The 25,374-nt window shown below is 44.0% G+C and overlaps 1 protein-coding gene across 1 annotated transcript in view; it reads right to left on the reverse strand.

Moving 5' to 3' along the window:
* Positions 1 to 13,998, reverse strand: part of LOC138675002 (WD repeat-containing protein 64-like) — a 178,129-nt gene extending 164,131 nt beyond the window's left edge. The window contains exons 1-5 of the mRNA XM_069762941.1: positions 13,971 to 13,998; positions 13,594 to 13,724; positions 13,343 to 13,448; positions 4,377 to 4,486; positions 446 to 556 (exon numbers count right to left, since the gene is read on the reverse strand). Coding sequence (XP_069619042.1) covers positions 446 to 556; positions 4,377 to 4,486; positions 13,343 to 13,448; positions 13,594 to 13,724; positions 13,971 to 13,998 — 486 coding nt within the window. The remainder of the gene's footprint in view (positions 1 to 445; positions 557 to 4,376; positions 4,487 to 13,342; positions 13,449 to 13,593; positions 13,725 to 13,970) is intronic.
* Positions 13,999 to 25,374: the final 11,376 nt, after the last annotated feature.

Below are 25,374 nucleotides of genomic sequence, written 5' to 3' on the forward strand. Positions count from 1 at the left end.
TAAACTCTGGGCAGTACTGATAGGCGTCCTTTCCCTGGACCTGTCTTAGATTGACCACTCTGCCTTTAGGACACTTATCTCTTTCTTTCCGCTAGGATCTCACTATCCTCTGTCAGAGACTCCTCTCATGTTCGGGTCACCCAAATGATGCAGCAATACAACTGTCTAGACCTTACAAACGCTGGGCCCTGTCTGACGTCCTGACAAGAACCTGTCTCTGTCCCTTCACCTTAGCCCCCCCCACTCTAGTCTAGTCCCAATCGTTAACTCTAACTCTCCCTACCGTCAGGCAACACACAATACTAACATTACTAACACATGTCACAGTTCTCATTACCCAATATAAATAATACACTTGTCCTTCAAGGGGGAACGTGGGAAATATGTCCATCTCCTTAAGCCTTAGTGCATAAACCGTAACTAGTATCAAGCCAAAATGCACTACCTCATTCTTTCCATGACACTTGTAATCCCATATGACAATGCTGCTCTCTGTCACAGCGACCACTTTATTAAGCTGATTCAGGAAGTCACATCCAGAAAACCAGGAACTCTCCTAAGACAGAAAAAGAGGAAGTTAACTGCCATAAACAATCTTATCCAAAAAAATGTGATAATTATAAAAGTACAATATTCCATGTTTCCTCTATACATAATTAAATATGTTACAACAAGAAAACTAAGGGTATGTTCACACGTTCAGGATTTCCATCCTTTTTTTTTCCTGACTGTTTTTTAAAAAACTGCAGCTCTTGGCAGAAAACGCAGGTCCTTTTTTTGGTCCTTTTTTGGTCCATTTTTGATGCGTTTTTTGATGCGTTTTTTGATGCGTTTTTTTGATGCAGTTTTCTAGCCAGAGTCTGTGTGTTTTCTAGGAATTTTTTTAGGGTTAAAATGGCTGAAAATACCCTAACCCTACCCCTACCCCTAACCCTACCCCTAACCCTACCCCTAACCCTACCCCTAACCCTACCCGTAACCCTAACCCTACCCCTAACCCTACCCCTAACCCTAACCCTACCCCTAACCCTACCCCTACCCCTAACCCTAACCCTACCCCTAACCCTACCCCTAACCCTACCCCTACCCCTATTCTAACCTTAGTGAAAAAAAAAAAAAATTCTTTATTTTTTTTATTGTCCCTACCTATGGGGGTGACAAAGGGGGGGGGTGTCATTTACTATTTTTTTATTTTGATCACTGAGATAGGTTATATCTCAGTGATCAAAATGCACTTTGGAACGAATCTGCCGGCCGGCAGATTCGGCGGGCGCACTGCGCATGCGCCCGCCATTTTGCAAGATGGCGGCGCCCAGGGAGAAGACGGCCGGACGGACACCGGGACGCCGGGTGAGTATAAGGGGGGGAGATTAGGGCACGGGGGGGGCATCAGAGCACTGGGGGGGGGGCATCGGAGCACTGGGGGGGGGCATCGGAGCACGGGGGGGCGGGATCGGAACACGGGGGGGGCAGCCACACTCCGCCCACGCACTTCCGCCCGCTCCCCGCACTTCCTGCTGCAGCGGTTCTGCACATCAAACCGCAGTAAAACCCGCAGATATATTTTTGATCTGCGGGTTTTACTGCGGTTTGGACCTCACAATGGAGGTCTATGGGTGCAGAACCGCTGCGGCTCCGGAAAAAGAATTGACATGCTCCTTCTTTTTTCCGGGAGCTATTCAGTGCGTCTTTTTTTTTACAATTTCCGGACCATGTGCACAGTGTGTCCTGTTTTCCATAGGGTACAGTGTACTGTACCCTGCATGGAAAACAGCTGCGGAACCGCAGCGGCAAAACCGCCGCGGTTCCGCGGTAAAAAACGCACTGTGTGAACATGGCCTAATACAAGAATAACATTGTAAAATATTGTACTTACAGCGGCATGTATACAGGAATATTGCCTCATCTGTAAAAAAAAACATAGATATTAATGCTTATAAAAAATATCTGTGGTGGATGTAATTTAAGGAAAACACAATTCATAATGTGATTTCCTTTATAATGTGAGTATGTGTTTTCATTTTGACGAGGCCAAACATGATGAACATAAAGGGGTTGACCTAGTAGGGGGTAACTCCTTTAAACTAACCGTACACATAAGATAACTATCGGCTGAATGATCAATCTGCTGACATCTGTCTATCCATACACGCCAATACACAAGAAAGCCCAGCTTGGCCGAGCATTCCTGTGTTCTCTGTGGGGATAGTGGATTAATCCAATGCCAGAACTGTGCCTGCCTGCAGAAAAGAGGGATCAGGCAACCGAACTCCATCTACCTGTCTGGGAAGAGTCAGGAGGCCCACAGACAGCCATATAGTTTACATGGCTTTTTATCTAATGTGTATGGGTGTTTTAAAGTGGTTGTCCAGCACAAAAAAAAGTTCAGGTATGCTTGCTTGAAGCCTGTTACTTGCTACAGTATTCAGGTCAGAAGAAAAGCGCAACATCGGATATTTCATTGATGACTTGGTCTTCTAGTCACCTAACCTCTAAAGCCAATCGCAGGCATTGCTGATCCTGTCACTTCTGAACAGAGAGGCCTGCACTGGATCTGTGGGCCTGCAGGAAGGTGAGTATGCCCCTGTATATTATTTTAAAAGCATCCACATAAAAAAAAACATTTCTTTAAAAAGACCTGTGACCAGGTCAAAACTGGCCAGTGTTTGCTCTTATTTTATTAACATTGATGCCCTGAATATTGTGTTTTTTGTTTCTTTGTTTTCTTAAACCCGCTATATGATTTTAAAGATATGGGACTTTTTATGCAGTGCTAATTTTTCTGGTCTTTACTAAGGGGGGTGTTGCATACAGAGGGCGTGTCTTCAGGTTGCTCCACAATATTACCCAGTAAACATTATCCAGTGTCGGCGTCAGCACCCGGTACATCCGGGCAACTGCCGGGGCCCTGAGCAGTTGGAGGGGCCCACTCACCGTCGGGGACACCGACACGCTATGGGTGCCTGGTGTCTGTGCCAGTGCCGGCACTTGCAAATGGGCCGTCCCCCAGCTTGCTTAGGGCCCCGCAACTTGCTATACTTACCTCCCCCATTCCTCTGTTGCGGCATCATCCACGTCTTCTGGCTGTGACGTTCATGTCAGAGGGTGCAATGATGTCAGTATGGTGCACCCTCTGCCTGAACAATCACAGTGCAGAGAGCTGGAAAAATGGGAATGGTTGGTGATATCAACTTCCTGTTTGTGGCACATTAGTATATGGGAGGGGAAAAACTTTTCAAGATGGGTGATGACCATGGCGGCCATTTTGAAGGTGGCCATTTTGAATCCAACTTTATTTTTTTCAATGGGAACAGGGTCATGTGACACATCAAACTTATTGAGAATTTCACAAGAAAAACAATGGTGTGCTTGGTTTTATCATAACTTTATTCTTTCATGAGTCATTTACAAGTTTATGACAACAAATGTGTTCTAAGTACTGCCCATTGTGTTGGATTGTCAATGCAATCCTCTTCTCCCACTCTTGACACACTGATAGCAACACCGCAGAAGAAATGCTAGCACAGATGTTGCACATCTGGTATCTTCACATGCTTCACATCTTCTATGTTGTGAAGATATGAGATGTGCAGCAGAGAGACAGATAGATAGTGTGAGGCAGTGACGGGTATTATATGAGAGGAACACTATGTATGCCCCAGGATGCACATAAAAGCGTTTTAGGGCCGCTGGAGTGTATTGCAGTCACAGGTATAGCTGTGGTTGCAATGCAGAATAAAAGTAAGTGTGGTCTTGGAAAAGCTATTTGCCCAAGGCAGATTTTTAGAAAACCCGGTATGGGCTTTTATTTTTGGAGCGAACTACAGGATGGTAGTGATGTGGTTCGCTGTCTCCAGCCGGGTCTTACAAGTGGCCTATGGCCATAGATTCCAGTTACAACCCTGCAGTAAAGGGTTTGGGTGTGTCAGTGTTTGTTTCAAAGTGACAGAGCAGGTGGCTCTGCAACAGCCGGACTGTGTGAAGTAAGACAGAGCCAAAAGCAGCAAATGCCTCACATCCCACAGCGTTATACGGTGGGCAGTCGCCATCGACAACCGTCTCGGATACAGATTGTTGTGACACCCCAGCTGTGATTCAGCGGAAACCATGTGCTGTTCACTGTGTGACTTGTTTGGAAAATAAATACATTTGCTGTGAACTTTCCTGGGTCACTGCCTCATTACTGCACGGTGTGAACACCTCGGCACTACGATAGATAGATAGATAGATAGATAGATAGATAGATAGATAGATAGATAGATAGATAGATAGATAGATAGATAGATAGATAGATAGATAGATGGATAGATAGAAGAAAAAAGGAATGGATGGCTTGGCTTGAGAAAGGCTCAGTGTGAGATAGATTAATAGTATACCTTGCTATTAAAAAGCGAAATGGTTCCATGTTGTGAAACGGTCAAGACAGCATCCAATAATGGCACTTTCACAACACATTGGATAGTATCTCTCTTCTTTTTCCCTGCTCCTGTTAGTAAGAAAGCTGAACTTTAGTGTAAGAGCATATGTAGTCATTCATGGTTGTGCTGCCTTCCATCTGAATGTACTATATGCCCATTCCAATAAGAACAAGGAAAACCATTACACAAAGGTGTGTCCAAACTTTTGAGTGATTCTATATACTGGGCTGTGTTTTGCTGTTTAAATAAAATGAGTGTTTTATCAGCAGTAGAGTATGATGAGAGGACTAGGTGTCTCAGGCTTCCCATTTCAACCATGCCCCACCATGCAGTTTTCTGTCAATATGCAATGTGCAAAGAAACCTGCTAATCGGTGGTGTGAGTGACACTATACAAAGCTCAGCATTGCAAGGTCTGCTAAATCTACTGCAAAGAAAACTATATGTGATTTGATCACAATTGCTACCCCAGTAAATAATCGGACACATCACTGAAATCAGGGTCTCTTTCCTCTTTTTCTACATCATGCTGCTGTCAGATTACATAGGAAAAACTGCTAATAGATTCCCTTTAACCCCTTCATGACCCAGCCTATTTTGAAATTTGACCCCAATATTTGTTGTCCAGTTTCTCCTGAGTACGGTGATACCCCATATGTGGGGGTAAACTACTGTTTGGGCACATGCCGGGGCTCGGAATTGAAGTAGTGACGTTTTGAAATGCAGACTTTGATGGAATGCTCTGCGGGCGTCACGTTGCGTTTGCAGAGCCCCTGATGTGGCTAAACAGTAGAAACCCCCCACAAGTGACCCCATTTTGGAAACTAGACCCCGAAAGGAACTTATCTAGATGTGTGGTGAGCGCTTTGAACCCCCAAGTGCTTCATAGACATTTATAATGCAGAGCCGTGAAAATAATAAATACATTTTCTTTCCTCAAAAATAATTATTTAGCCCAGAATTTTTTATTTTCCCAAGGGTTACAGGAGAAATTGGACCCCAAAAGTTGTTGTCCAGTTTCTCCTGAGTACGCTGATACCCCATGTGTGGGGGTAAACCACTGTTTGGGCACACGTCGGGGCTCAGAAGGGAAGTAGTGACTTTTGAAATGCAGACTTTGATGGAATGGTCTGCGGGCGTCACGTTGCGTTTGCAGAGCCCCTGGTGTGCCTAAACAGTAGAAACCCCCCACAAGTGACCCCATTTTAGAAACTAGACCCCCCAAGGAACTTATCTAGATATGTGGTGAGCACTTTGAACCCCCAAGTGCTTCACAGACGTTTACAACGCAGAGCCGTGAAAATAAAAAATCATTTTTCTTTCCTCAAAAATGATGTTTTAGCAAGCATTTTTTTATTTTCACAAGGGTAACAGGAGAAATTGGACCCCAGTAATTGTTGCGCAGTTTATCCTGAGTATGCTGGTACCCCATATGTGGGGGTAAACCACTGTTTGGGCACACGTCGGAGCTCGGAATTGAGGGAGCACCATTTGACTTTTTGAATACGAGATTGGCTGGAATCAATGGTGGCGCCATGTTGCGTTTGGAGACCCCTGATGTGCCTAAACAGTGGTAACCCCTCAATTCTACCTCCAACACTAACCCCAACACACCCCTAACTCTAATCCCAACTGTAGCCATAACCCTAATCACAACCCTAACCACAACCCTAATTCCAACCCTAACCCTAAGGCTATGTGCCCACGTTGCGGATTCGTGTGAGATTTTTCATTTTTGAAAAATCCGCGGGTAAAAGGCACTGCGTTTTACCTGTGGATTTTCCGCGGATTTCCAGTGTTTTTTGTGCGGATTTCACCTGCGGATTCCTATTGAGGAACAGGTGTAAAACGCTGCGGAATCCGCACAAAGAATTGACATGCTGCGGAAAATACAACGCAGCGTTTCCGCGCGGTATTTTCCGCACCATGGGCACAGCGGATTTGGTTTCCATATGTTTACATGGTACTGTAAACCTGATGGAACACTGCTGCGGATCCGCAGCCAAATCCGCACCGTGTGCACATAGCCTAATTCTAAAGGTATGTGCACACGCTGCTGAAAACGCTGCAGATCCGCAGCAGTTTCCCATGAGTTTACAGTTCAATGTAAACCTATGGGAAACAAAAATCGCTGTACACATGCTGCGGAAAAACTGCACGGAAACGCAGTGGTTTACATTCCGCAGCATGTCACTTCTTTGTGCGGATTCCGCAGCGGTTTTACAACTGCTCAAATAGAAAATCGCAGTTGTAAAACCGCAGTGAAATGCGCAGAAAAAACACAGTAAATCCGCCATAAATCCGCAGCGGTTTAGCACTGCGGATTTATCAAATCCGCAGCAGAAAAATCCGCAGAGGACCAGAATACGTGTGCACATACCGAAACCCTAACTCTAGCCCTAACCCTAACCCTAGCCCTAACCCTAGCCCTAACCCTACCCCTAACCCTAACCCTACCCCTAACCCTAACCCTACCCCTAGCCCTAACCCTAGCCCTAGCCCTAACCCTAGCCCTAACCCTACCCCTAACCCTACCCCTAGCCCTAACCCTAACCCTACCCCTAACCCTATTCTAACATTAGTGGGGAAAAAAAATTCTTTATTTTTTTATTGTCCCTACCTATGGGGGTGACAAAGGGAGGGGGGTCATTTATTATTTTTTTTATTTTGATCACTGAGATATAATCTATCTCAGTGATCAAAATGCACTTTGGAACGAATCTGCCGGCCGGCAGATTCGGCGGGCGCACTGCGCATGCGCCCGCCATTTTGGAAGATGGCGGCGCCCGGGGAGAAGACGGACGGACCCCGGCAGGATCGGTAAGTATGATGGGGTGTTTATTCCACTATAGTCTGCACAGAGTACATGAAATTCAATATACACCTGTTTGTTTGGGGAATGTGCTCATTCCCCTATTATCTACAGGTGCCTTTCACAAAATTAGAATATCATCAAAAAGTTAATTTATTTCAGTTCTTCAATACAAAAAAGTGAATCTCATATATTATATACAGAGTCATTACAAACAGAGTGATCTATTTCACGTGTTTATGTCTGTTAATGTTGATGATTAAGGCTTACAGCCAATGAAAACCCAAATGTCAGTATCTCAGTAAATTAGAATACTTTATAACACCAGCTTGAAAAATTATTTTAGAATCCGAAATGTTGGCCTACTGAAATGTATGTTCAGGAAATGCACTCAATACTTGGTCTGGGCTCCTTTTGCATCTATTACTGCATCAATGCGACGTGGCACGGAGGCAATCAGCCTGTGGCACTGCTGAGGTGTTATGGAAGCCCAGGTTGCTTTGATAGCAGCCTTAAGCTCATCTGAATTGTTGGGTCTGGTGTCTCTCATCTTCCTCTTGACAACACCCCATAGATTCTCTATGGCATTAAGATCAGGTGAGTTTGCTGGACAATCAAGCACAGTGATACTGTTGTTTTTAAACCAGGTATTATCACTTTTAGCAGTGTAGACAGGTGCCAAGTCCGGCTGGAGAATGAAATTTCCATCTCCAAAAAGCTTGTCGGTAGAGGGAAGCAAGAAGTGCTCTAAAATTTCATGGTAGACAGCTGTGCTGACTATGGTCTTAATAAAACACTGCAGACCTACACTAGCAGATGACATGGCTCTCGAAACCATCACTGATTGTGGAAACTTCACAGTAGACCTCAAGCAGCTTGGATTGTGTGCCTCTCCACTCTTTCTCCAGACTCTGGGACCTCGATTTCCAAATGAAATACAAAATTTACTTTCATCTGAAAACAACACCTTGGACCACTGAGCACAAGTCTATTTCTTTTTGGCCCAGGTAAGACGCTTGTAGCGTTGTCTATTGGTCATGAGTGGCTTGACACAAGGAATGCGACACTTGTAGCCCATGTCCTGGATACATCTGTGTTTGGTGGCTCTTGTAGCAATGACTCCAGCAGCAGTCCACTCCTTGTGAATCTCCCCCAAATTTTTGAATGGCCTTTTCTTAACAATCCTTTAAAGGCTATTGTTATCCCAGTTTCTTGTGCACCTTTTTCTACCACACTTTTTGCTTCCACTTAACTTTCCATTAATATGCTTGGATACAGTGTTACACCACTCAATACTTACCTCTACGGCCGGCGCGCTCCCGACGCTCCTCCTCGCTCCTCTCCGTCTGGATTCCCTGGTGTTCGTCTCTTCGGCGGTCTGAGCATGCGCAGACCAGTGGCGTAAGAAGGGAGGTGCGGGGGGCGGGCCGCCCTGGGCGGCACACTGTGGGGGGCGGGTCACCGGGCCGCAGCCGGCGCTGCAGGAGAAGGAAAAAAAAAAGACGTGGGCCCTTTAAATCTTCGGGCGGCGCCCCCCACTAACCCCCCCGGTGCCAGCGCTAATACTCACCTCTCCTGGTTCTTGCGGCTGCGCAGTAGCTGCAGCGTCTTCAGCGCCCTCTGACTCTGCGACGTCTCAGGGCAGAGGGTGCGATGACGTCATCACTGCGCGCTCAGCATCTGTCCTGAGCGTTGCAGAGCCGGAGAGTGCACCGGACCTGCGCTGGGAACAGGAGAGGTGAGGATTTTCCTTTTTATTTTTCATTATGTCTGACTGTCTGTCTGGGGGCAATGCTGGACACGCTGGGGCAATGCTGGAGACCCTGGGGCAGATTTCTGGACACACTGGGGCTGATTTCTGGACATACTGGGGCAGATTTCTGGACATAATGGGGCAGATTGCTGGACACCCTGGAGCAGATTGCTGGACACTGGGGCAGATTGCTGGACACACTGGGGCAGATTGCTGGACACCCTGGGGCAGATTGCTGGACACTGGGGCAGATTGCTGGACACACTGGGGCAGATTGCTGGACACCCTGGGGCAGATTGCTGGACACCCTGGGGCAGATTGCTGGACACCCTGGAGCAGATTGCTGGACACCTGGGGCAGATTGCTGGACACCCTGGGCAGATTGCTGGACACCCTGGGGCAGATTGCTGGACACACTGGGGGTAATATGCTGGACACATTGGGGCAGATTGCTGGACACACTGTCTGGGGGCAATGCTGGACACCCTGGGGCAGATTGCTGGACACCCTGGGGCAGATTGCTGGACACCCTGGGGCAGATTTCTGGACACACTGGGGGTAATATGCTGGACACACTGGGGCAGATTGCTGGACACACTGTCTGGGGGCAATGCTGGACACACTGGGGCAATATGCTTGACATACTGGGGCAATATGCTGGACATACTGGGGCAGGTTGCTGGACACACTGGGGGTAATATGCTGGACACACTGGGGCAGATTGCTGGACACACTGGGGGCAGGACTTGAGGCATGGGCAGAATGTAGAAACGGGGCATGATTGGAGACATGGGGCAGAATGAAAGATATGGGGCAGGATTGGATCATGGGGCAGGATGGATACTCATGAGGGAGAATGCGAGAACATATGGCTGGAGCCAGGAATGAGATAAACGGGGCCAGGGTGGGGAATAGTATTACCATAGGGGCTCATTAAGGGATATTATTACTGCAGTGATGTATTTATTTTATTTTTTGAGTATACTGTTTTAAATGGGGGGGTGGTCCTGTTACTGTGCAAAGTGACACTATATCACCTTTTTTTCTTCATGTAGTGTAATGTAGAAGTTGTTAAAAATTAAGTAATGTGTTCTGCAAGCGGAGCTCGAGATAACTGTGTTATTTCCTGCAGAAACGAGTCCTGACTGGAAGAAATGATGGCGGTCTGTGCTGGATGAAAGATGAAGGACTTCATCTAGAGACGTCACTGGTGAGTCAGTGTTACCTATACACTGACACTATACACTATATACTATATACAGTGGTCCTGTGTACAATGTCACCAGTGATCACTGTATTACCTATACATTATATACCGAGCTCCTGTGTATAATACCACCAGTGATCTTTGTATTACCTCTACACAGACACTGCATACTAAGTACAGATCTCTGGTGAATACTGGCACTTATGGTGATAGTATTGTGGGGTTTTTTTGTTTTTTTTTATTACTGATCAGTATTGTAGTATTCAGTCACTATGTGGTGGTAATATGTGGTCTGGAAATGGTGTTGTGGTATTTGTCCCTTGTATGTGCTATTTGTGTTGTGTATGGCGGTCATTTGTTCTCTCTGATATTAATTAAAAGTCACAGGTTTGGCATGTGGGGGTGACACCATTAGGCCCAGTTTAAGTTCTACAAAACAGGAAAACTATTTTTGGTAACCTTTGTGTGTATTGAGCCGGGGGGGCAAACTCGGGAACAGCCCCAGGCGGCAAAAGCTCTAGCTACGCCTCTGGCGCAGACGTGCTCCTTTCACCGCCGGGGCTTCTGGGAGGTCGTGACCTGCTGGCTCTGCCCCCAATATGGCAGCGCCCATCGGGTATTTCTCTCCTGCATCTGACCGGGTAAGACGCCTTTGCGTCTATTGCGTTTGCTGATTATTAACAGCATCACATTAGGTTCCTAGGCTCCGTTCGTCTCTTGCTTTGTCTCTAGATTGTGTTCCTGCTGTGCGTTCCAGTCCCGTGTTCCTGCCCTGCCTTCCAGTTCTGTATTCCTGCTGTGCCTTTCAGTCCCGTGTTTCTGCTGTGCCTTCCAGTTCCGTATTCCTGCTGTGCCTTCCAGTCCCGTGTTCATGCTGTGCCTTCCAGTTCCGTATTCCTGCTGTGCCTTCCAGTCCCGTATTCCTGCTGTGCCTTCCAGTCCCGTGTTTCTGCTGTGCCTTCCAGTTCCGTGTTCCTGCTGTGCCTTCCAGTCCCGTCTTCCTGCTGTGCCTTCCAGTTCCGTATTCCTGCTGTGCCTTCCAGTCCCGTGTTCATGCCGTGCCTTCCAGTTCCGTGTTCCTGCTGTGCCTTCCAGTCCCGTCTTCCTGCTGTGCCTTCCAGTTCCATATTCCTGCTGTGCCTTCCAGTCCCGTGGTCCTGCCGTGCCTTCCAGTTCCGTGTTCCTGCTGTGCCTTCCAGTCCCGTGTTCCTGTGGTGCCTTCCAGTTCCGTATTCCTGCTGTGCCTTCAGTTATGTGTTCCTGCTGTGAGTTCCAGTCCCGTGTTCCTACCATACCTGCCGGTCCTGTATTCCTGCTGTGCCTGCTAGTTCTGAGTCTCCGTTGTTTTCGTCTACGTGTGCTTTCATCTTTCCGGTCAGTACTTTGTCTTTTACTACCTCTATCTGTCCAGTGCCTCCACCATTCTAGCCTCTTCAGTAGCTCCATCTTCCCTCCGTCCTCTGTTCTCTCTCTGTTCTATCTTCAGTCGCCCCTTTGGCTTCGGCTGTTGTGGCTTCACCCTCCTTGGGCCTGTCCCTAACACTCCCTGTACAGGGGATGGCACCATCTGGTTCACTCGTCCTCGGGGGCTCTGAAGTCATGACCCAGAGGGTCCACTTCCTAGTCCTGATATACAGCACTCCATGAACAGCCAGCTTCTGTAGCAATGACCTTTTGTGGCTTACCCTCCTTGTGGAGTGTGTCAATGACTGCCTTCTGGACATCTATCAAGTCAGCAGTCTTCCCCATGATTGTGGAGTTACTGAAACAGACTAAGAGACCTTTTTAAATGCTTAGGAAGCCTTTGTAGGAGTTTTTTTTTTTAATTATTCTAATTTACTGAGATAATGACTCTTGGATTTTCATTGGCTGTAAGCCGTAATCTTCAACATTAACAGAAATATACACTTGAAATAGATCACTCTGTTTGTAATGACTCTATAATATATGAGTTTCACTTTTTGCATTGAAGAACTAAAATAAATTAACTTTTTGATGATATTCCAATTTTGTGAGACACACCTGTATATACTGTATATTTAAAGTGAACCTGACAGCTGTGGACAACATGTATCAGGCACTGGCTTAAACATTGCGGTGTTTCAGAGAAAGACATACTTTAAAAGCCACCAGAAACTAGGCTGTTGTGAAAACTAGTCGGACAGGCGGGTCCCTGACCGCTGCCCTAGATTGACAGGTCTCTGTCTACGTGCGTGTATAGAGAAAGACCTGTCACTCCAGTGCAGAGGGTGTAGAGAAGCCGCTGGGTGCCTGCCTGTCCGACTAGTCCACAGCTCGGTCCCCCGCTACTTTTAAAGTATATTTTCCTCTGAAACAATGCCACATTTAAGAGTCAAACACATTTGGCTGTGTTCATACAGCCAGTGCCTGATACATGCTTCCCCTGGATCGGCAGCTTGGAGCAGCTGTCAAGTTCACTTTTATGCTCTTTCCCAATCAAATAAGTACTGGGAATAAAATATATACACCTGTTTTATATGAGATATATATTAATTCCCTGGTAATCTGCACACATTCCATGTACATCCCACACCTAAGGGTGCTGTTCAGTGGCCCTGTTGGTGTTTATGTCCAAACCCCCCGCAAAACGGAATTCATGTGTATGCGCCAATGGCGCTATAGACTATTATGGCACCCGCAGAGTAAACGTGTGCTCTCACGTGCATTATTTTTGGGTGGGTACTTTGATTGGAGAGAGGCACCCAGATGCAGTCAACTACGTATGAGGGGACGCCTACAGTAGGCATACCCACCCAAAAATGATGCACGTCAGAACCCACTCTTTCGGTACCATTATAGTCTATGGCCCCATCAGCGCATATCCCGTTTTGGGGGTGTTTCGGACGCAAGCTCTGACGGAGCCACTGAACAGATGCCTGTGGGAAAGCACCCTTAGGTGGGGAATACAATAGACCGTACATCTGTTTATTTGAGATTTGTGTTCATTACAAAATAAACTACACATATTCCATCATATCAATTTGCAGTACAACTTGTTTCACAAATGCCCTAGACTTTATCTTCCCTGTATTCCAGCCACATGAACTAACAAGCCATGTCGCCAGGGAGTGCAGCACTTTTGCTGTGATGTTTTATGGCAGGTGCACATTTCACTACTGATCATTTTATTACCTGTTGCATTTTTAAATGTTTCTCTTTTGGACAGAAAAAAGATTGTATTCTCTGGGTCCAAATATGCCCCAATGATGTCCTCATCTCTCTGCAAGCAGCCAAAGAGCTAAAAAGACATAGAAGAAATGTTAGATTCTTTTTGTAGGTAAAAAAAAATAATTCATTTCTCCTCCCCTCTGATATGATATACTGCAAATGTCGGGAAGGGGTTAAGATAGCTTTTTTCAGAATAAAGAAATGTATTTAATCACCTCAGTCCAGTCAATTGGAGCATCTGGATGATTAGTAATCCTCCTGTAAAAATCTTTGATATCTGGAGTTTTCAAGCTATGTCCAAAAAGTCTTGTAACAATATTATAAAACTGGCTATAGTTGATGTTTTCTAGGAAAAGTACATAAAAATCGAAGAACATAATGATGTACAACTAACACATGGATTCAAGAAAGGAAATATCTATCATCTTTAAAATGTATAGTTTTGCTGTTATATGTGATCTATACATACAGAAAGGTAGAGGAGTACATAACGGGGTATGTTTATCTGGTTTTAGCACCACTCCAGTGTTTTTTTTTCAGTACTGGAGTGGTGCTTTAAATGCAAGCCCCCTTCCTCTGTTCATATACTCACCATCTGGCATCTTTAACATTTTTGGCATCGCTCCGGTCCCACCGTGCCATCTTGTGACAGTAGCTTCTGACCGCCCAGAAGTCAGAAGCTACGTCTTTATCTCCCAATACAAGCCTATAAGAGCCAGGACGAGGCCAGAATGAGGCTCTCATAGACTTGTATTGAAAAGTGACCTCTGCGCCGCTCCATGAAACACTGCAGATGCAGGCAAGTCACTTTTCGCCTAAGACCGATGGGAGCGACGGCGAAAACAGATGAAAACGCTGGAAGGCAAGCATTAGACAGGGAGCAGGGGGCTTACATTTAAAGCACCACTCCAGTGTTGTTGCTTTTTTATAGCAGTTCTGTAATAGTGCTACTAAGCTAAGATCCCTGGCCCTAGTACTATATTCACCAGCCTCCGTCTTCAGCTCTTCCCAGCACCACTTCCATCCCGAGCCGTCATCTTGTGATGGTAACTTCTGGCTGATCGGAAGTCAGAGGTAACAATTACAAGATCTCATTGTAAGTGTGATAGCCTCGTTCTAGCTCATGGGTTTTATTGAAGCTGTCGGGAACATTTATGATTCATGTCCATATACCTTGTACAAACAGTATGTGAAGCTGCACTAATGTCTTCTATCTGCGAACTGGAGGTGATCACACACAACAAGAAAGGGCCTTGCAAGAATTGATAAACAGATCCAAATTTCCTTCAAGACTTCCCTCAAAACTAACGTCATATATTTAGCTAAGGTTCTGTTCATTTTGCATTTCTGCCTCTCATTGAAGCTATATTCAGCCATCCTGACATATACCTTTGATGGAAGTCTCTTACCTGTATGTATTTGGTGTCATACAATGCCTATAGATTCCCATGTTAAAAAAAAAGAAAGATACAGGTGATTCTCACAAAAGTAGAATATCATCAAAAAGTTAATTTATTTCACTTCTTCAATAGAAAAAGTGAAACTCATACATTATATAGAGTCTTTACAAACAGACTGACCTATTTCAAGTGTTTATTTCTGTTAATGTTGATGATTATGGCTTGCAGCCAATGAAAACTCAAAATTCATTATCTCAGTAAAATAGAAAAATTTACAAAAAACACCTGCAAAGGCTTCCTAAGCGTTAAAAAGGTCCCTTAGTCTGTTTCAGTAGGTTCCTCAATCATGGGGAAGACTGACTTAACAGATATAGAGAAGGCAGTCATTGACACACTACACAAGGAAAGTAAATTTTGCATTTCATTTGGAAATCAAGGTCCCAGAGTCTGGAGGAAGAGTGGAGAGGCACACAATCCAAGCTGCTTGAGATCGAATGTGAAGTTTCCACAATCAGTGATGGATGGGAGCCATGTCATGTGCTGGTGTAGGTCCACTGTGTTTTATCAAGATCAAAGTCAGTGCAGCCATCTACCAGGAAATTTTAGAGCACTTCATGCTTCCCTCTGCCGACAAGCTTTTTGGAGATGGAAATTTAATTCTCCAGCAGGACTTGGCACCTGTCCACACTGCCAAAAGTACCAATACCTGGTTTAAAAACAACAGTATCACTGTGCTTGATTGTCCAGCAAACTCACCTGACCTTAACCCTATAGAGAATCTATGGGGTATTGTCAAGAGGGACACCAGTCCCAACAATGCAGATGAGCTGAAGGCTGCTATCAAAGCAACCTGGGCTTCCATAACACCTCACCAGTGCCACAGGCTGATCGCCTCCATGCCACACCGCATTGATGCACTAATTGATGCAAAAGGAGCCCAAACCAAGTATTGAGTGCATTTACTGAACATACCTTTCAGTAGGCCAACATTTTGAATTTTTAAATAATTTTTCACGCTGGTGTTATACTGAGATAATGGCTTTTTTCGGTTTCCGTTGGCTGTAAGTCATAATCATCAATATTAGCAGAAATAAACACTTGAAATACATCACTCTGTTTGTAATGACTATATAATATATGAGTTTTTGATGATATTCTAATTTTGTGAGAAGCACCTGTATATTACTGGTATACATTTTGTCTTCAAGAAACCTTTTTGTATAAAAAGGCACAGTCAACTTTGATTTTCTATACAATTAAGGAAAGTGTATACACAGTGGCTCAGTGGTTAGCTTAGCACTGTAGTTATTGCAGCACTGACTCCCTGAGTTAAAATCCCACCAAGTACAACATAGGCAAGGAGTTTGTATGTTCTTCCCCTGTTTGTAAGATTTTCCTTCGATTGTGAGCCCCAATGGGGACAGTGATGGCAATGTCTGTAAAGCGCTGTGGAATTAATTATACTATGTAAGTGAATAAAATATGCAGATTCCCTCTGCATTTGTTTCTGTGGGCTTGAGGAGTTTTTCCAGGCTTTTCAGAAGACTTTTCCAGTAACAGCCTTATTTTTGTCTCTGAGCTTTGTCTGGTATAGCAGCTCATTCACTTGCATGGGAATAACTTGACGTACTAGCACAGTCCATACACAAGAGAAGATCCTGTTTTCTAATCCTTGACAATCACTTGAAGAACTTACCTTTTGGTGCATTAGCATTTTCAGAATCATTCCGTTTATTTTTGGCAATGATTGATCTTACTAAACGTTTGAAAACTTCCAAAGAGGATTTGAAGTTGGGTCTGTCAAGGAGCTGAGATGGACCATCTACCTCAGATGCCATTCTGTCAGTTTGCAGTTAGAATGTCACCTGTGGGTCTAGAATGAAGTAAGATTTCACACACATTGTGACCTCAGCATGCTCATAATGACGCTTAGTTATACCCAAGACTGCCAGGACAATTTATTCAAAAATCAAGGACAGCCAACGTATTTCACGGACACATTGGAAAACCATAATAAATCATTATGATTTTAAGGGATGTGTGTCTACAGCCCATAATTCTGATATAAACACATTGGCAGTATTCACTGTAAGCGGTAGAATTATAATTACAGGGATAATACCTGTATAGGATCCTCCTACTTGTATATAATCACCGACACATCATTTATTTATTTATTATAGAGATGGGGGAAAAAGAGCCCTATTTTTACTTACCTTGCAGCACTTTTTGGATGGTTGGAAATCTTGTTCATTTAATGCACAGTAAATTATTATTGGACAATGTTTTTTTCTCAACTGCCTGTAATTATTCCACATGCAATCGACATACAGTAGTCAATAAACATATGTAGCATTTCGTACACATCTCTTAATCACTGGTTTCAGTTTAGGTGTATCCATAAATGTATAAAAAGATAGCTAGATAGATAGATAGATAGATAGATAGATATGAGATAGATAGATAGATAGATAGATAGATAGATAGATAGATAGATAGATAGATAGATAGATAGATAGATATGAGATAGATAGATAGATAGATATGAGATAGATAGATAGATAGATAGATAGATAGATATATAGATAGATAGATAGATATGAGATAGATAGATAGATAGATAGATACCGTAGACAGATATGAGATAGATAGATAGATGATAGATATGAGATAGATATATAAACAAAAAAAAGAGAAAACAGCACCTGAAAAAAACTCCAATTAGGTGCAAAGCTTCATAGGTACATACCAGTCCTTATAATAGAAAAATAAGGAAGCAGCACACCATTCCTTTAGTAGAAAAAGACTATTTTAATGGCCCAGAAGTGCAACGTTTTGGTTCCGTGTGTGAGCCTTCTTCTCACACGGAACCAAAACATTGCACGTATGGGCCATTAAAATAGTCTCTTTGTAGTAAATGAATGGTGTGCTGCTTCCCTATTTTTCTAATAGATAGATAGATAGATAGATAGATAGATAGATAGATAGAGAGATAAGATATACACAGCCTGAGGCAGTGACCAGTGTTACAGGTAGGGGTCGCTGTGTGTTCTCCCCAGGAAGCGCACGAAGGCGTATTGATGCCTTGGGGGTGCATTGCAGTCACAGGCATAGCTATGATTGCAATGGTGAGGCAGTGACCAATGTTTCATGTAGGGGCACTGTGTGTTCCCCCCAGGATGCACACAGAGGCGTATGGAGGCCATGAGAGTGCATTGCAGTCACAGGCGTAGCTGTGATTGCAATGCAGACTTAAAATAAGTTTTAGTCTTGGGCATGCTAGTGTCCAAGGTAGGTTTAGGGAAAACCTGCTCTGGGTTTTGTATTTTGAAACAGACTGCAGAATGATAGTCGTGCAGTCCATTTCATGCCAGGCCCGGGTTTTCCATGAGGCTGAAGGCCACAGATCCCAGTTACAATCACTGCAGTAAAGGGTATGGGTGTGTCAGTGTCAGGACCAGAGTCAGTTGGTGCTTGATAGTGTGCAGAGCAGTCAGCATTGCAGAGCTCCACCTGTGTGAGGTAACACAGGCCAACGGAGCCAAATCGGCCAAGGCAACTGAATAGCCTGGCCCCCACAGCTTACACAGCGGTGCAGTTGCCCACAGCAACTTGTCTCAGAGGTGGACAGTCTTGTGCCCAGAGGTGAACTGGCGTGTGTAACAGCTGCAAACTGAGGGATATCGTGTATTGTGGAAAAGCTGTGAGTAAAGAGACATTGACAAGGCGGTGCAGTTGCCCATGGCAACAGGTCATGAAGGTAGACCGACATGTGTATTACTGTGTAACCCAGAGTATATGTGCCCGGCTGCTATCCGTAGGATACTGGGTACTATGTAGAGCTATGAATCGGACATTAAAGATATGCACTGGTGTCAACTGAACATTAATTGCTATGTACTTGTGTGAATTGGACATTTAATGCTGTGGCGTAACACATTAAAGATACTTTTGTGTTGGAACTTTGTTGGGTCACTGCCTCATCACTGCACAGTGTGCTACCACAGCACTACAACAGATAGATAATAGATAGATAGATAGATAGATAGATAGATAGATAGATACAGTTGTGCTCAAAAGTTTAAAAACCCCAATAGAATGTTTGCTTTCTTGGTCTTTTTTCAGAGAATATGAATGATGACACCAAAACTTTTTCTCCACTCATGGTTAGTGGTTGGGTAAAGCTATTTATTGTGGAAATATGAGTTTTCTCTTTTTAAAGGGAACCTGTCACCCCGTTTTTTCAGATTGAGATAAAAATACTGTTAAATAGGGCCTGCGCTGTGTGTTCCTATAGTGTATGAGAGGAGAACAACCACAACCGATATATAGAACAATCCAAGAAAAAGCCACCAGGCAGGGATATAAATATAAGGATGTCTTTATTATATATAGTTTGGCAAATATTTAACAATAATAAAAAATCAAAACATGTGCGCACAAGAGGACAATATTATTAATTATTAAAACAAAATAAAAGAATGGTATAGGCTGACCCACAAAAAGTATATAAATATAGAGTAACAGGTTCATACACCCCTAAAAATAATGTCAATAGCTAAAATCATATGGCCCAGAAATTGCATATACCTATCACGGACGTGTTGTAATATGTGCAAAATATAACAAAGAATACTTAATCACATTTACCAGATGTACCTGCAAGGCTAAAATATAAAGTGCAAAGATATAATTGTGCAAAAAAATAATAAATAAAAGTTTTGTATATCTAAAATTTATATTGATCTAGCATATTAAAATATAATATAATTAACCATATGGCCCAATATTTTACATATACCTATCAATGTGTGCAAAGAATTTACTTGATCACAATTACGTGCAATACTGCAATATAAGGTGCAAAAAAAGGGGGAAGGAATTAATGTGAAAAAATATATATATTAATATGGCATATTGCAATATGCCATAAGGTGTATAGTGCAAAAAAAGTGCAATGTGCAATATTATACAAGGACTCTCTGAATTATAACTGCCTCAAAAAAGTGCATAAATCTACCACACACAGAATTAGTGGCAATGTACAACTAAGCTAAAATATGCAGGAAGTGTTCCCCTGACGAAAGACTGAGATCCGAAACGCGCGTCGGGGTGCGCCTTTCCGGGACCTGGCTGACCCATTATTTACAGGTATACTAAATATTACGTACACTCCCTTCTCATTGTGCTATATTGGCCATATTGGCATTTGGCTCTTGCTGTGGCATTTGGGCTGAATTGAAGCCGGACTGTGGCAGCCTCCTCCTGTCTTCTGACAGCATTAACATCTTATGCAATACAACTGCACAAACGCCCAGTTAATCACATATGACCACTCTTGGCACTTCCTGCATATTTTAGCTTAGTTGTACATTGCCACTAATTCTGTGTGTGGTAGATTTATGCACTTTTTTGAGGCAGTTATAATTCAGATAGTCCTTGTATAATATTGCACATTGCACTTTTTTTGCACTATACACCTTATGGCATATTACAATATGCCATATTAATATATATATTTTTTCACATTAATTCCTTCCCCCTTTTTTTGCACCTTATATTGCAGTATTGCACGTAATTGTGATCAAGTAAATTCTTTGCACACATTGATAGGTATATGTAAAATATTGGGCCATATGGTTAATTATATTATATTTTAATATGCTAGATCAATATAAATTTTAGATATACAAAACTTTTATTTATTATTTTTTTGCACAATTATATCTTTGCACTTTATATTTTAGCCTTGCAGGTACATCTGGTAAATGTGATTAAGTATTCTTTGTTATATTTTGCACATATTACAACACGTCCGTGATAGGTATATGCAATTTCTGGGCCATATGATTTTAGCTATTGACATTATTTTTAGGGGTGTATGAACCTGTTACTCTATATTTATATACTTTTTGTGGGTCAGCCTATACCATTCTTTTATTTTGTTTTAATAATTAATAATATTGTCCTCTTGTGCGCACATGTTTTGATTTTTTATTATTGTTAAATATTTGCCAAACTATATATAATAAAGACATCCTTATATTTATATCCCTGCCTGGTGGCTTTTTCTTGGATTGTTCCATATATCGGTTGTGGTTGTTCTCCTCTGGTACGTTGGTGTCTCTCACACTTCTTTCTCCACAGGACACTAGCCACTGACACTAGTATATATATTCTATTTTATATTGATACTATCATTTATTGGTATTCAGTGATTGGTATACCTGTGGTTGTTACTTGTTACAATAGTGTATGTAGTGTACCCTGATTCCCCACCTATGCTGCGAAATACATTACCAAAGTCGCCGTTTTCGCCTGTCAATCAGGCTGGTCTGGTCAGGTGGGCGTGGTGACATCGCTCTTTTCTTCCCCAGCTTTCCGTTGGTGGCGTAGTGGTGTGCGCATGTCCAAGTTCCGAATTCCCTGCGCGCACGTGAAGAAACAGCGCGCGATCTGCGCTGTTATCCCTGTCATCGGTGGGGGCGGCCATCTTCCTGGGGCCGCGCGTGCGCAGATGGAGTGTTCTGCTGCACGGGGCTTCAGGAAAATGGCCGCGGGATGCCGCGCGTGCGCAGAAGAGATCGCGGCGGCCATTTTCCCAAAGCCGAGATGCAAACTCGGACCGCTCCCGGCACATTAACCCCCGGCACACCGCGATCAAACATGATCGTGATGTACCGGCGGTGCAGGGAAGCATCGCGCAGGGAGAGGGCTCCCTGCGGGCTTCCCTGAGCCCCCCGCAGCAACGCGATGTGATCGCGTTGCTGCGAGGGTCTTACCTCCCTCCCTGCCTGCTCCAGACCCGGATCCAAGATGGCCGCGGATCCGGGTCCTGCAGGGAGGGAGGTGGCTTCACAGAGCCTGCTTAGAGCAGGCACTGTGAAGCAGCCTGCACTGCTCTCAGATCGGTGATCTGACAGAGTGCTGTGCAAACTGTCAGGTCACCGATCTGTGATGTCCCCCCCTGGGACAATGTAAAAAAGTTTAAAAAAAATTCAAAATGTGTAAAAAAAAAAAAAAAAAAAAAATATTCCTAAATAATGAAAAAAAATATATATATTATTCCCATAAATACATTTGTTTATCTAAACTTTAAAAAAAACAAGAAAAGTACACATATTTAGTATCGCCGCGTCCGTAACGGCCCGACCTATAAAACTGGCCCACTAGTTAACCCCTTCAGTAAACACCGTAAGAAAAAAAAAAAAAAAACGAGGCAAAAAACAACGCTTTATTATCATACCGCCGAACAGAAAGTGGAATAACACGCGATCAAAAAGACAGATATAAATAACCATGATACTGCTGAAAGCATCATCTTGTCCCGCAAAAAACGAGCCGCCATACAGCATCATCAGCAAAAAATAAAAAAAGTTATAGTCCTGAGAATAAAGCGATGCAAAAATAATTATTTTTTCTATAAAATAGTTTTTATCGTATAAAAGTTCCAAAACATAAAAAAAGATATAAATGAGGTGTCGCTGTAATCGTACTGACCCGAAGAATAAAACTGATTTATCAATTTTACCAAACGTGGAACGGTATAAACGCCTCCCCCAAAAGAAATTCATGAATAGCTGGTTTTTGGTCATTCTGCCTCACAAAAATCGGAATAAAAAGCGATTAAACAATGTAACTTGCCTGAAAATGTTACCAATAAAAACGTCAACTCGTCCCGCAAAAAACAAGACCTCACATGACTCTGTGAACCAAAATATGGAAAAATTATAGCTCTCAAAATGTGGTAACGCAAAAAATTTTTTTGCAATAAAAAGCGTCTTTCAGTGTGTGATGGCTGCCAATCATAAAAATCCGCTAAAAAACCTGCTATAAAAGTAAATTAAACCCCCCTTCATCACCCCCTTAGTTAGGGAAAAATTAAAAAAATGAATTTATTTCCATTTTTCCATTAGGGCTAGGGTTAGGGCTAGGGTTAGGGTTAGGGCTAGGGCTAGGGTTAGGGTTAGGGCTAGGGTTAGGGCTAGGGTTAGGGCTAGGGTTAGGGTTAGGGTTAGGGCTAGGGTTAGGGCTAGGACTAGGGTTAGGGTTAGGGTTAGGGCTAGGGTTAGGGTTAGGGCTAGGGTCCCTCGACCAAAACTGTGCCGCTAATTATAGACCTGTCTCTAATCTTCCCTTCATCTCTAAACTCCTCGAACGCCTGGTCCACTCCCGTCTTACCCGCTATCTCTCAGATAACTCTCTTCTCGACCCTCTTCAATCTGGCTTCCGCTCTTTACACTCTACTGAAACTGCCCTCATTAAAGTCTCTAATGACCTACTAACAGCTAAATCTAATGGTCACTACTCCATGCTAATTCTCTTGGATCTCTCTGCAGCATTCGACACTGTGGATCATCAGCTCCTGCTCACTATGCTCCGCTCCATCGGCCTCAAGGACACCGTTCTCTCCTGGTTCTCCTCCTATCTCTCTGACCGATCCTTCACTGTATGTTTTGCTGGTTCCTCCTCCTCTCACCTTCCCCTTACTGTTGGGGTTCCTCAAGGATCAGTCCTAGGCCCCCTACTCTTCTCGTTGTATACTGCCCCTATTGGACAAACAATCAGTAGATTTGGTTTCCAGTACCATCTCTATGCTGACGACACCCAATTATACACTTCTGCTCCCGATATCACACCGACCTTTTTAGAAAACACCAGTGATTGTCTTACCGCTGTCTCTAACATCATGTCCTCCCTCTATCTGAAACTAAACCTGTCAAAAACTGAACTCATCGTGTTCTCTCCCTCTACTAACCTACCTTTGCCTGACATTGCCATCTCCGTGTGCGGTTCCACCATTACTCCAAAGCAACATGCCCGCTGCCTTGGGGTCATCCTTGATTCTGACCTTTCATTCACCCCCTACATCCGATCATTGGCTCGCTCTTCTTACCTGCATCTCAAAAACATTTCTAGAATTCGCCCTTTTCTTACTTTCGACTCTGCAAAAACTCTTACTGTTTCACTTATTCATTCTCGTCTGGACTATTGTAACTCTCTACTAATCGGTCTCCCTCTTGCAAAACTCTCCCCGCTCCAATCTGTCCTGAATGCTGCAGCCAGGATCATATTCCTCACCAACCGTTACACCGATGCCTCTACCCTGTGCCAGTCATTACACTGGCTACCCATCCACTCCAGAATCCAGTACAAAACTACTACCCTCATCCACAAAGCACTCCATGGCTCAGCACCACCCTACATCTCCTCCCTGGTATCAGTCTACCACCCTACCCGTGCCCTCCGCTCCGCTAATGACCTCAGGTTAGCATCCTCAATAATCAGAACCTCCCACTCCCGTCTCCAAGACTTTACACGTGCTGCGCCGATTCTTTGGAATGCACTACCTAGGTTAATACGATTAATCCCAAATCCCCAGTTTTAAGCGTGCCCTAAAAACTCATTTGTTCAGACTGGCCTACCGCCTCAATGCATTAACCTAACGATCCCTGTGTGGCCTATTTATAATAAAAAAAAAAAAAAAAAGGTTCCTCGCATCATGTTCTCATACACTTTATGCAGTATTAGCCCTCTGTGTCTGTACTGCTACATACTTAGGCAGGTAACTGGTTCATGCAGCTTTACATGAACACCTGAGCCTTACACTATAGCTGGTCCGAATAACTAAAGCAATTGTTACCATCCACCTCTCGTGTCTCCCCTTTTCCCCATAGTTTGTAAGCTTGCGAGCAGGGCCCTCACTCCTCCTGGTATCTGTTTTGAACTGTATTTCTGTTATGCTGTAATGTCTATTGTCTGTACAAGTCCCCTCTATAATTTGTAAAGCGCTGCGGAATATGTTGGCGCTATATAAATAAAAATTATTATTATTATTATATAGGGCTAGGCTTAGGGCTAGGGTTAGGGTTAGGGCTAGGGTTAGGGTTAGGGCTAGGGTTAGGGCTAGGGTTAGGGCTAGGGTTAGGGTTAGGGCTAGGGTTAGGGCTAGGGTTAGGGTTAGGGCTAGGGTTAGGGTTAGGGCTAGGGTTAGGGTTAGGGTTAGGGCTAGGGTTAGGGTTAGGGCTTGGGTTAGGGCTAGGGTTAGGGCTAGGGTTAGGGCTAGGGCTAGGGTTCGAGCTAGGGTTAGGGCTAGGGTTAGGGTTAGGGCTAGGGTTAGGGTTAGGGCTAGGGTTAGGGCTAGGGCTAGGGTTAGGGTTAGGGCTAGGGCTAGGGTTAGGGTTAGGGCTAGGGTTAGGGTTAGGGCTTGGGTTAGGGCTAGGGTTAGGGCTAGGGTTAGGGCTAGGGTTAGGGTTAGGGCTAGGGCTAGGGCTAGGGTTCGAGCTAGGGTTAGGGCTAGGGTTAAGGCTACAGTTAGGGTTGGGGCTAAAGTTACGGTTAGGGTTTAGATTACATTTACAGTTGGGAATAGGGTTGGGATTAGGGTTAGGGGTGTGTCAGGGTTAGAGGTGTGGTTAGGGTTACTGTTGGGATTAGGGTTAGGGGTGTGTTTGGATTAGGGTTTCAGTTATATTTGGGGGGTTTCCACTGTTTAGGCACATCAGGGGTTCTCCAAACGCGACATGGCGTCCGATCTCAATTCCAGCCAATTCTGCGTTGAAAAAGTAAAACAGTTCTTCTTCCCTTCCGAGCTCT

The sequence above is a fragment of the Ranitomeya imitator genome, chromosome 1, assembly GCF_032444005.1.
Source record: "Ranitomeya imitator isolate aRanImi1 chromosome 1, aRanImi1.pri, whole genome shotgun sequence".
Classification (NCBI taxonomy): Eukaryota; Metazoa; Chordata; class Amphibia; order Anura; family Dendrobatidae; genus Ranitomeya; species Ranitomeya imitator.